The 12,343-nt window shown below is 34.5% G+C and overlaps 2 protein-coding genes across 3 annotated transcripts in view; both read right to left on the bottom strand.

Annotated features, from left to right (window-relative positions):
- The window catches only part of LOC136025398 (uncharacterized), a 300,981-nt gene that overhangs the window by 92,505 nt on the left and 196,133 nt on the right, over positions 1-12,343 (bottom strand). The window lies entirely within an intron of this gene.
- Positions 6,961-12,343, bottom strand: part of LOC136025395 (uncharacterized) — a 46,880-nt gene continuing 41,497 nt past the window's right edge. The window contains exon 6 of the mRNA XM_065701388.1: positions 6,961-7,391. Coding sequence (XP_065557460.1) covers positions 7,088-7,391 — 304 coding nt within the window. The 3' untranslated portion in view covers positions 6,961-7,087. The remainder of the gene's footprint in view (positions 7,392-12,343) is intronic.

Genomic DNA, 12,343 nt, shown 5'->3' with positions numbered 1-12,343 from the left:
TATTTTTCTCTATAAGATCCATAATTTGGCATGCTATTTACATGTTGAAAAAACTTTATCTATTATTTTTAATCCTGAAAAAAATAACATCTTTTAACATAAGATCCTACCTCCTCAAATTGACCTAAAAAACAAAACTTAATATCATTCCCCGAAAACTTCATCTATGTTCATTGATAACCTGGATACACGTATAGTTTTTGGACTTATTTAAATATTAAGAGCTGATAAGCAATAGTAGTAGCTTCGAAAGCTCCAAATTAATGCCCCCAGTCCTTTTTGATATATTGCTAAGGTTTCTTATTGGCAGCAACACAAACAGTACCTTTTTTTAGTTTTAAAGCAACATTTAGTTTTACAGCATAATGGGCCAATTAAGTATTTGTGGAGGGTTGACATACCCAATATCCGTTGAGACATAGCTGCTGGACTGTTCCACTCTGATGATGTCAAAATTTTGATTGGATGTTTTGAAAATAAATTGGCTTGGGCAAAGAGCTGCATGTCATACTGTCGCTTTTTACTCAAAAAGGACACTAAAGCGTTTAATCTTGAATCCAACTAGCCTCTTTAAAATTTTCAATGACATTTTTAGCTTTATAGAGCCAAACTGCCTATGATATAGCTTCTATGCTCTGTTGAAAATATGCACGCACATAGTTTTTTTGTTTAATTGAAACTCCCTTAAAGTGTTCCCTAAAAGTTTTTTCTTAATACCTTAGCTCCATTAGTTACACTAACTGTAATATTAGCGTTGATAGTATATATATGCCATCTTTTGGCCCAAAAACAGATGATACTTTCTCTTAAAAACCCTGTGGACATAGTGTTTTTTGATTTAGTCCCAAACAGTTTCAATATTTTCCTATGTTTTTGCCTTAATATCCTTAGTTTTAGCAGTAGTAGCAGATGCAGTGGAATTAATAGTAATAGCCTCATTTTTAGTGGCGGTAGTAGCTTTAGAAGTAGCAATAATAGTAGCAGTAGTAGCAGTATGAGTAGGAGCTGTAGCAATACGATGCAAATATTGTCTTTTGGTTAGCTCAACTTCCCCTACAACAAGCCCTGTCAGTTTATACCTCACATAAAAAACTGTTCATAAGACATTGCTGTTACATCCAAACCGATGTTTGACAAAATTTATACAGACGACGTTTTGTGATTTAGGTCACCACCTTAAAAAATTCTTAAAAATCATACCTTTGTTTATAGTTGTAATAGCAGTCTTAGTAGTAGTAATTGTATTACTAGTAGTAGTATTAATAGTAATAGTGGTGGTACTAGTAGCACCCGCAGTATTAACCGTAGTTTACAAGTAAATTTATAAGTAGTTGTAATACAAGTAATATTTGAAGTATCAGTAGTAGTAGAGAATGCAGTATTGATATAATTATTAGAGTAACGTGCGCATATTGCCTTTTGATCAGCTGATTTTCCCATTTTAGTGTTTTCTGAAAGTTTTGACTTAATAAACAAATCAATTCTTGAGATACGCTCTTTTGACAATGCGCATGCACATAGCATCTTTTGATTTAGTTCAAATCTTTCTTTAAGTTTGTAAATAAAGTAGCGTGGTGGTAGTAATAGTAGTAGTAGTAGCAGAGGTAGCAGTAGCAGTAGTGGTTTTTGTAGTAGTAGAGGTAGCATGCAAATAATCTCTTTTTGACCATCTCCCTTAGCATTTCCTCAAATTTTCAAGTCAATATACCCCTTCATTATTGAAAGGCTCACATGAGTTTTCTTCTTCGCTTTGGAAAATAAAGTTCAAACATGCATATCAATCTTAATAACATATACTATATGCAAACAATGAACGAATTGCCTAATTTACAGCCCTCGACCAGAGGAATATGGGGAGGTTGGCATGCCCAAGGACATAATCACTGGACCTTTCAACATTGCTGAACAAAATAGTACACCTAAAATTTTGATTGTATCTGTTATGGGGAATGATAGCCTTGTGGGGGAGATATGGGTTGCCCTCCATGAAATTTTGACTCGTAAAAAGGGCACAGGCTCTTTTGACTTTGAATTAAGTGAGCCCCATCCGATCCAAAATGTATCCGGTCCACCATCCGTTCCATAAAACCTTGTCTGCAGAAAGCATTACTTACAACCTTTGCCCCAGGCTCCAGAAGATTTTGTCAACACAAGATTTCCAGTCGAATGGAGCCTTTTCTAAAGGTCATACAACTACCCCTTCCATAAGAAGCTTATAGGCCAGCGGGGCATATTTTACAACCCTTGCCCCAGTCTGGGGAGATTGTATCCACCCAAAAGACCTTGTTATTTCATCTTTGGACTTTTTTGAACAAATAGCTAAATTGAAATTTCTATCAGATACATTTGGGGAAAAAGACCGTAAGGGTAGGGGGCTAGATACCATCCTATTAATTTGCCTCTTGAAAAGGGCATTAGAACTTCTATTTTTTAATCCAATGAGCCTCTTTCGAAGTCAATACAACCACCCTTAAATAATAGCATTATTAGGCCATGAGCATAACCTACAAACCTTGGACTGCAGGCTGTGAGGGGGAGGTTGTCTGCTTCAAAGACATAACGAATGAGTCTTCGCCGAATAAAATGTTTTTTTTCAAAATCTCGATTGGATGTATTTGGGAAATGATGGCCGTATATGGGTGCGGGGGAGCTGGTTACCCTCCTATCTTTTTCGGCTATTGAAAACGGCACTAGATGTTGTAATTTCAGATCGTATGAATCACTTTTGAAGTTTCTATGACAATTCCTTCTATACGATTGTCCCTGATCTAAAACCGTAAGAAGGAGAGGAGTAGCTGCGCTCCGATCACTTTGAATCCTAAAAGGGCACTAGAGCTTCTAAGTGTAATTCTATTGAGCCCCTTCCCAAGTAGATACAACCAACCTTTCTATGAAAATCTTATATATCCACAGAGTATAACTTACAACCCTTGTCCTAAGGGCTGTGGGGGGTTGGCATCCTCCAAGACATAATTTACAGACCTTTCAACTACGCTGAACAAAATGGCCATCTCAAAAATCTGATTGGATGTGATTGTAGAAATGATGGGTGTTGGGGAGGGGGCACTGGTCACCCTCTAATCGCTTTGACTATTAGAAAGGGCACTAGTCTTTTCAATTTCCAAACGAATGAGCCATTTTCAAAGTTTCTGCGCCAACTCCTTTTATGCAAAGTGCCCTGGTTAAAAAAAAAAAAAATCAAAAAAAGAAATAATACATTGTTCCCAAATCTCTCTTTACTTAAGCAGCACTATTGCAATGCCTGTGATTTAGTTTTACTAAAAAACCTTAAACTGGGATTGTCCTTACAGGAGCCTTTCTTAAAACACTCTGACATCTTTATTCGTGAGCCAGTACTCATAAGCAGCGAAACAGCGCTGCCTATGTAAAGAGCGATGTGGAAACAATGTATTATTTATTAATTTTTTTTCTTTCTTTTTTTAAACCAGGGCACTTTGTATCGAAGGAATTGTCGTAAAAACTTTGGAAAGGGTTCCTTTGATTTGGAAATTAAAAGGTTAGTGTCCTTTTTAATTGTCAAAAGTGACTGGAGGGCAACTAATCCTCTTCCACGCTCACTGTTTTCCCAAAAGCATTGAATCAAAATTTTGAGATAGAAATCTTTTTTAGCGTAATTAAAAGGTCCTGAAATTATGTCTTTAAGGATTACAAACCTCCCATAGATCTCACAGAAAGTGGTGTAAGTTATGCCCTGAGGTAATATAAGGTTTTTATAGATAGCGTGGTCGTATTAACTTTGAAGGGGCTCAATAGATTTTTTATCGGAATTTCTAACGCCCTTATGAATATTCGAAATAAAAAATAAAAAATTTGAGATGGCCATTTCTTGTCGTAGAAACTTCTAAAAAGCCTCATTCGATTGGAAATTAAAAGGGCTAGTGCGCTTTATAACAACCTAAAGATTAGGGTGCCACAGCCCTCCTCCCCCCACAAACCCATCTGTTCCTAAGCTCATCTAAACAAAATCTTGAGATGGCAATTTTGGTTCAGCGTAGAAGAGAGGTTTGGAAATTATGTCCTTGAGGATGACACCCCCAGACACAGCCTTCCGTGCAAGCTTTGTAAGCTATTTCCAGAGGGCATATAAGGTTTTATGGAAAGGGTGGTTGCATAAACTCTAGAAGGGGCTCATTGGATTGCAGATGAAGGGGGCTCAGATGTTCTATTGCCGTTTTCTTAGAGTCAAAGTGATCGGGGTGCATGTCAACCTCCCCACAGTCCTCAGGACAAGGGCTGTCACTTAGGCAATTCGTTCATTGTTTACACATACTGTATGTTATTGAGAAAGGTATGGATGTTTGAACTTTACTTTCCAAGAAGAGGAAGAGAATTCAGATGAACCTGTCAGAGAATGTTGAGGGGAGTGTTGAACTTTCACAACACACTATGCTCACACGAATTGTCAAAAGGGTGTTCTATAGGAATATCTGAGTATATTAAGTTGAAAAATTCCGGAAACGATATTCTCCCCCGTTGGGGGATGGATAAAATTATACTAAGTGATCTCAATAAAGAGAGCTCATATTTTCTTCCAAAACTGAAAGAATTGCTGTCCCAGCCGCAATATTTCATTTAAGAAAAACATGTCGTTTTTTCTAAAATATCAAACCCATGTTTTTAGATATTATTGAGTAAGATCGGAAATTCCAATATTATTTCATGCGTGACAACTGACTTAAATCCTCAACAATGTCACACCTTATTATTTTCCTTTCCTGCTCAACTGATTTCCCAAGGATAGTATTATTGAAAAGTTCAAAAAGAACGCTTATAATCTTTGAAGATATTTGAGCTCTTTTCCCCGCAGTAACGTCAGTGTAGGGGTGAATATACAAGGCCTATTTAAAGCGTGTCAACTCAAAAATCATGATTAAGGATCCATATCAAGCTTAATGGCGCTAAATCATTCTTTTTACAGTTAAATTAGGTGGAGAACTTTTCAGTAGATGTCCAAAGAATTGTTTCCTCTTGTAGTGTCTTTGATTAAAAGGAGATAAATCATCAGTTAGATTTTTTCCCTGGAAACTGGTTGGGAAAAATCTTTCTAATAGAGTGTTTTCCAAGCTCCGCAGACTTTCACAAAGTAGCCATATTTCTGATCCTCTTAAATGGTCCTAATATAAGGGTATTTATAGGGGTCTAAGAACTTTTAATCCTCCATGGGCATAAGGAACGTAGACATGCATTGTTTGTAAAGGGCATTTGCATCTAGATAGAGTCCATAAGTGGGATTTTCTATATTTTCAGGGTCACACTTTACCTACCTATCATTGTGGAAAACTAACCCACCATAGATAGCTCTTTCAATAAAAATATACATTTCTTGATCTGTAATCAATTCAATTTTGCTTGACAGCATGCTTTTTAGCACTATGTCATATGCGAGGAGGGGTGCTAAGGTAACAGTTTTAGTTCATCAGAGGCACTATATAATGATGTATAATCTTTTAAATTCTTACAATTAATTTTTTTTAAACTGTGTTTTAATAAACGTAGTCTTCATCAGAAACTGGTTCTTGGACCAAGTTTTTATAAGATGACTGCTTTGAAGGTAATAAGGTTTCCTTAAGCCTTTCAAAACTGTGCAAGCAGAAGTACAGAAAAGTATCTTTTTGAGTAAGGAGAGAAGATTCTTCTTTGGTGGGAAATTTTTGCCTTAATGTTGGAAAATTTAAGCCATCTTCCCTTTTTTGTATGTCAACGAGACTTTCTAAGGATTTTGGTAAAAAATTATGAGTGTAAAAAAATATTAATTAAATCTTACATTGATGAATTACAATTACTGTTGAAAAATAGAGATGATCAAAAGGATTGCGCATGTGGAGGAACCCTTGTCTAATTGTTTTGGGAGTCTTGGGAGCTAGAAATAATTAATTTTTAAGAATTGAATTAAAATAAAGATATCCTGGTATATGAAATTACATTTTTAGATAGGATACCTAGATTTAGTCTCATTTGTAAATAATTATTATTGAATGATATTTGTCAGTTTAAAAGAAACAATATGAAAGGATGGAAAAAATTGGCTCATATAAAGCTGGTTTGTCTTGGTATTTAGTTGGAAATACTTCTTCATTCCATGTTGGAACAAATCAATGGTATACCCGTGTCGGATATATCATTTAACGAAATAAATTTATCACGTAGATGAGATGGGGCATTCAAGGCTGAGCTATTGTCTATTTGATAAGAGTGGAGCACATTAAATAATAAAATGGAGGCTTTGCAAAAAGACATAATGATTGGAAATTTTTTTTTAGAATAAACGAAAATATAATATATTCTCTGAGGCCAACCTGACTCTTATAAATAATAATGATAGATGGTAATAAGCTTACGTAAGCTATGGATGCCAGGTGATTCATTTTTTCAAATGATAATTACGACAGGACCTGTGTCTGTCATCATTAGGTTCAAATTACATTACGGCCTGATGATGACGGGCATTGGTCCTGTCCAAATTATCGCTAGAGAAAATCAATCACCTGACATCCATAGCTTGGGTAATTCAAATTACCATCTCATTATTAAAAGAAAATATAGTTTAGAAACTAGGCTTTTGTTAGTTTTCCATAAAAAGAAAAGGGTATTTCTTGAAAACAGCTGAAATTACTTCAGAATGGCGAGATATCCGTTAAATAGCCCGCACTAAAATGTATAATAGCTAAGAAATTGCCCAGGAATGCTATATATCTTGGCTTTGATAACCGTCACATCTACATATTTCCCGTATTACTGGGGAGTGTATTTTAGAATGGGAAACACAAGGGCATAGACAGATGCATGAACAAATGCCCAGCAGTCTAATTGATATACTCAAACCCGGGGACATCCACCCGTCTCTGATACTAACCTCATTAGAAATTTCCGTCAAGATAATTTGTAGTAAAATACATAGACTCATTTTGAAACATTTCAAAATTAGTTCGTACAAGAGTATTCCGTAACTTAATCATTTTATTTAACTAATAAATAATTTTTATAAATTTTATACACTAAACAAATCTTTTACATGAACTTTTCATTCATTTTTCATACACAACTACAAAACACTTTCCAGGTTTATTTAGTTTGCTGAAGCATACTTCATGAGAAGTACTTCCCGTGCCATAAACCCAAAAGTCTGATTATAAGACATGATGGTTGTTTCATTGAAGACTCCGTATGTTTCGAAATTTTCCTTGTCTAAGTAAGGTCTATGATTAAAAAGTAAATGGATTGTTATTTGCTCTTTCCACTCTTTCCAATAACTCTTATACAGTTTATGAACAAGCATATGTGCGCCAAATTTCAGTTTCACTCTGTGAACAAGTGATGGATCTTTATATAAAACTTCAATTGATGGACGCTCACCGGCGTTGTAATACCACCTAAAAAAGTACTCTTTTAAAAAAAATGGTAAAATAATACTAGAACATAATTAACTCTAAGAAAAACAAAATTTAATGTGTAAATTGGAAACAGAATGATTCTGTTCAAATTTGGAGAGCTAATTTTATTTGAGGAGCAATACTTGAGCTTTCTATTTACTGTTAAAACTCTCAAATTTGCCAACACTTATCGATCTTTTGCACTGCCGTTTGTTTAAATATTCAGACTATTCACTAATAAACTAAATTAGATGCTGCTCAGTGATATCAAACATCCGGGAAGAATTGGCCTCTTTATTCTTATAGAGCGTTTGAAGTATTTTTGGAAATAAAATTTTTCAAGCATCATGCCGTACTCATTTGAGAGATGGCCGATAAACCAGACATAGCTAAGAAGGCTCAATGCTGTTCAGGCTATGCGCACTATAGCTTTTATTGTAGCATTAAATTTAATGCTTAAATTTAAATTTTAATTCTGCCTTGTAAATCTCAACCCAGCTCACTTGACTAATCCAATTATCAAATTTTAAAAGGCCTTCGTCACTTATTGGTCTGCTGGTCACCGTTGTAGTTTTGTACTCAATCCGAATTTTGTGGAGAGGATTAAGTTCTAGAGTAAAGTGGTAACTTCCGCCCAACGGTGCACCAGGTACTGGCTCCCTGTAGAACTCATGTAAATTAGAAAAAATAAGGTCTAACATAGTGTCCCCTTTAGTGGTTGGCTTTTTGACCAGTTGTTTGAGAGCAAGTGCTCTGTTGATTTGCTCAATTTTCAGTACATTGGCATCACCAAGCATAAATATTCTGCAATTAGGATATTCACTAGTTACATAATCGGCACTTAATTGCATTTTTTATAGAAACAACTTTCAGCCATTCACATTCTGGCCCGGTGAATAGTCATATGAACAAACAGTAATTCCAGTGAATTTGCGGGGAAGCCGTTTGGACTGTAGGAAATCCCAAATCAATAGTTCCAAACTCTTTATTTACCCTTTATGATTCTTATTTTTCTTTACGTCTAACCTTAAAAATTTATGAGTTGGCCTCCTCCCAAGGCACTTAATGTACATTACCTTAGTCTCTTGTTAATTTAACTACTTTCATACTTTTTATCACTAATTTCAAATATTAATAATACCTTAACATCCAAAGCTCCATTATAAACTTAAGCAAAATAACCCAAAACTGTTTAATCACTAAATACTAAACATTTGTTTCCGAGTATTAAAAAAAAATAATAACTATACTTTAATGTCTCCTCCCAAGACTCTTAACAAGCTTAAATATACTTTACTTTGGCCCTCATACATGATTTTAAGTATTTATTTTCTATTCTAATTTTCAATATTTATGATAACTACTTCTTTGGAGACCCCTTAGCACACATAACCTAACCCTTCCCATACCTTTTTTCGTCTTTTATAATTATAATGTTTCTTTGTAAATACTAATGAGAAGCGGCGGTACTGGCAACACTGACAAAACGTAATTCAATGCACCCGAGTTTCAAGCTAAATATATCCAAATCCAAATTTTCATCATACTAATAAGTAACAAACACTATATTTATTTAACCCAACAGGACTAATTTACACCAGGCACCTCAAAATCGACAAAAATATTGATTAAATCGGTATTCAATACAACAATATCCACAATATGGACTCAGTTTTCCTCAGATTCAATTTACTTGACTCAAAACAGGAAGCTGAAGCATGGGAAACTCAGCATATAGATTAAAAACAGCTAAAAATTCGAAACTGATTACATTACACAAGTCCTAACCTACTCAAAACCACAAAAGTACGAGTTAACTCGCCTCAAATAGCATAAAGTACCCAAAATTAATGAAACATCAAATTAACCCACCTAAATTAATTGAAAAGACTCAATATAATGAAATTTAGCCCTCTCAACTTGGTACTGGAAACACAAGGGGGAGCTCAGCAATAGACATCTATAGACACCATTTAGCCTAATCATAAAGTATCACATCATTCACTTCTTAAACCATTCCAACAAAAATGAAAACAAATCAAGTCGCCTTTGCAGCTCAAATCGTTCAAGAAATCTTAGGATACCACTTAGTATACCGCTATTCATTAAAGAAGCTTAATTTGCGATATTCAACCCTATTAACTCAAAATGGGAAACTCAACAACGGTAAACTCAGGACAGACATCAAAGAACAGTAGGTACTTAAAGTTTACCAGACTACATTAATGTGAAAATACGAAAAACTGTAGATTTTATCCCAACACCGAAGCCACTGAATAAAAGTACAATGGTAAGTAATTTCTCCACCAAAGCAATGTCAAACTGCACAAACCCCATTACTGTAGAAATTAACATTAAAATAGATATGTTTTTTCAACATGCCCTATCTGCAAAGGGCCATACGCTCATTTCCTGAGGGGTTTTGGACTCTGGGCACATCTTATATTCTACATTTATAAATTTGTTTAGCTGTATAAATCTTTTTAATGCCGAATTTCATCTTTTGATTCTTATTAAATAAAAAAACTAGTTTTTTTTAACCGAAAGTAAGGAGCGACATTAAAACTTAAAACGAACAGAAATTACTCCGTATATGAAATGGGTTGTCCCCTCCGCAATCCCTCGCTCTTTGCGCTAAAGTTTGACTCTTTACCACAGTTCTACTTTTTAAAACAATTAAGAACTTTAGCGTAAAGAGCTAGGGATTGCAGAGGGGACAACCCATTTCAAATACGGAGGCACTGTTCGTTTTAAGTTTTGATGTCGCTCCTTACTTTCGGTTGAAAAAACTAGTTTTTTTTATTTAATTTCTGAACGTTTTTGAATTAATGCATGTTTGATTTTGGCTCTCCACACATAAATCATTAAAATGAAATTTGTATATTGATTCTTTTTTGGCTAAATGGCTTTCTCTTAGTTTTGATCAGATTATTTTGAGATATAGGGGTGGGGAAGGAGGCCTAGTTGCCCTCCAATTTTTTGGTTACTTAAAAAGGCAACTAGAACTTTTAATTTTTAACGAACGTTTTTATTGGTAAAAATATACGTAACTTAAGAATTAACTTATGTAGCAAACTTTCATATTCTTATATTTTTTATTATGTATACGAGGGGGTTTGTACCCTCGTTAATACCTCGCTCTTTACACTAAATCGTAAGTTTTTTCTTAATTCTTTAAGAATGACCCCTGAATCAGAAAGGCCGTAGAATAAATAGTTGAAATTACTAAAAATACTTTAGCATGAAGAGCGAGGTATTTATTTCCTCCTAAATACCTCGCTCTTTATGCTAAAGTATTTTTAGAACCCCTCATATGCGTAATAATATCTGTTCGTTTTAAGTTTCAATGCTACTCCTTACTTTCAATTGAAAAAACGTTTTCATGTTTATTTTTTCATTATTTTTTTTTATAGTAATGCTAGAAAATCCTTTGCCCTTTTCATTGAATTTTTCTTCCCCCATGACATATTCCTCCAACGAAAGATCCTCCCACATAGCCTCCTCCCCTCAGCCCCACCCCAAACAAAAAAAACCCTGAAAACGCCTGTACACCTCCCAATAACATTACTATATGTAAACACTGGTCAAAGTTTGTAACTTGCAGCTCCTCCCCCAGGGATTGTAGAGGAATAAGTCATCCCCAAAGACATGGTTTTTATAATTTTCAACTGTGCGGAACAAAATGGCTATCTAAAAATTTTGATCCGTTGACTTTGGAAAAAAATTAGCGTGGGAGGGGGCCTAGGTGCCCTCCAATTTTTTTGGTCACTTAAAAAGGGCACTAGAACTTTTCATTTCCGTTAGAATGAGACCTCTTGCGACATTCTAGGACTACTTGGTCGATACGATGACCCCTGGGGAAAAGAAAAAAAAAACAAAACAAATAAACACGCACCCGTGATTTGTCTTCTGGCAAAAAAATACGAAATTCCACATTTTTGTAGATAGGAGCTTGAAATTTTTGCTACAGGGTTCTCTGATATGCCGAATCTGACGGTGTGATTTGATAAGATTCTATGACTTTTAGGGGTTGTTTCGCACCCTATTTCCCCAAAATAAGGCAAATTTTCTCAGGCTCGTAACTTATGATGACAAAGACTAAATCTGATGAAATTTATATATTTAAAATCAGCATGAAAATTCAATTCTTTTGATGTATCTTAGCATCAAAATTTCGTTTTTTAGAGTTTCGTTTACTATTGAGCCGGGTCGCTCCTTACTACAGTTCGTTACCACGAACTGTTTGATAGATTGGCCAGCCTTCTTGGAATGCTTATCCTATTTTTTATTTATCAGAGGAAACGGGCAAATACATTTGTCCCCGTAAAGGGCTAGTTTCCGCCCCTTCATGACGTACTGGGAGTCAATGGTCCTATTAAATATGTTTCCCCTCTTTTGCATCACTATTTTTTAATGTTTTTACCGTTGATTGAATTTTTAATGTGTTTTTTTTCCGTTTATCAAGTTTTAAGTTTTTAAAATTTGTGGTTTTAAGAATTTAACACCTTATTTTTCGAGTCTTAAGCGCTAGTTTTTGTCTGTAATTTCAGGATTTCAACGTTTGATTATTTTCGTTTCTTAAACATTGAGTTTTTATATATTTTATAATTTCAAGATTTTAAGGCGTCTTTTTTGTGTTTTTTTTCGAGTTTCAAGTGTATTTTTTGTTATTTGGATTTTTTTTCTTCTTGCATCTATGTTAAATATGAGCACCCTAATTAAACTTTTTTTTAATAAACAAGTTGTTTAATTACTTAACAGAGTAGGGTTTGTCTTATAAAGAGAACTTCAATTTCAGAATACCCAATTAAACTCTTTTTATTACAACAAGTTTTTTCATTTTTTAATAGCTTGAGGTTTTTATATAATGAATAATCAATTTTGGAATTTCCAATTATGCTCCATTTAAAATATTAGGTTTTTTCATTTTTAATAGCATAAGTTTAAAAAAA

The sequence above is a fragment of the Artemia franciscana genome, chromosome 3, assembly GCF_032884065.1.
Source record: "Artemia franciscana chromosome 3, ASM3288406v1, whole genome shotgun sequence".
Classification (NCBI taxonomy): domain Eukaryota; kingdom Metazoa; phylum Arthropoda; class Branchiopoda; order Anostraca; family Artemiidae; genus Artemia; species Artemia franciscana.
This window is presented reverse-complemented; position numbering and strand designations above follow the sequence as displayed.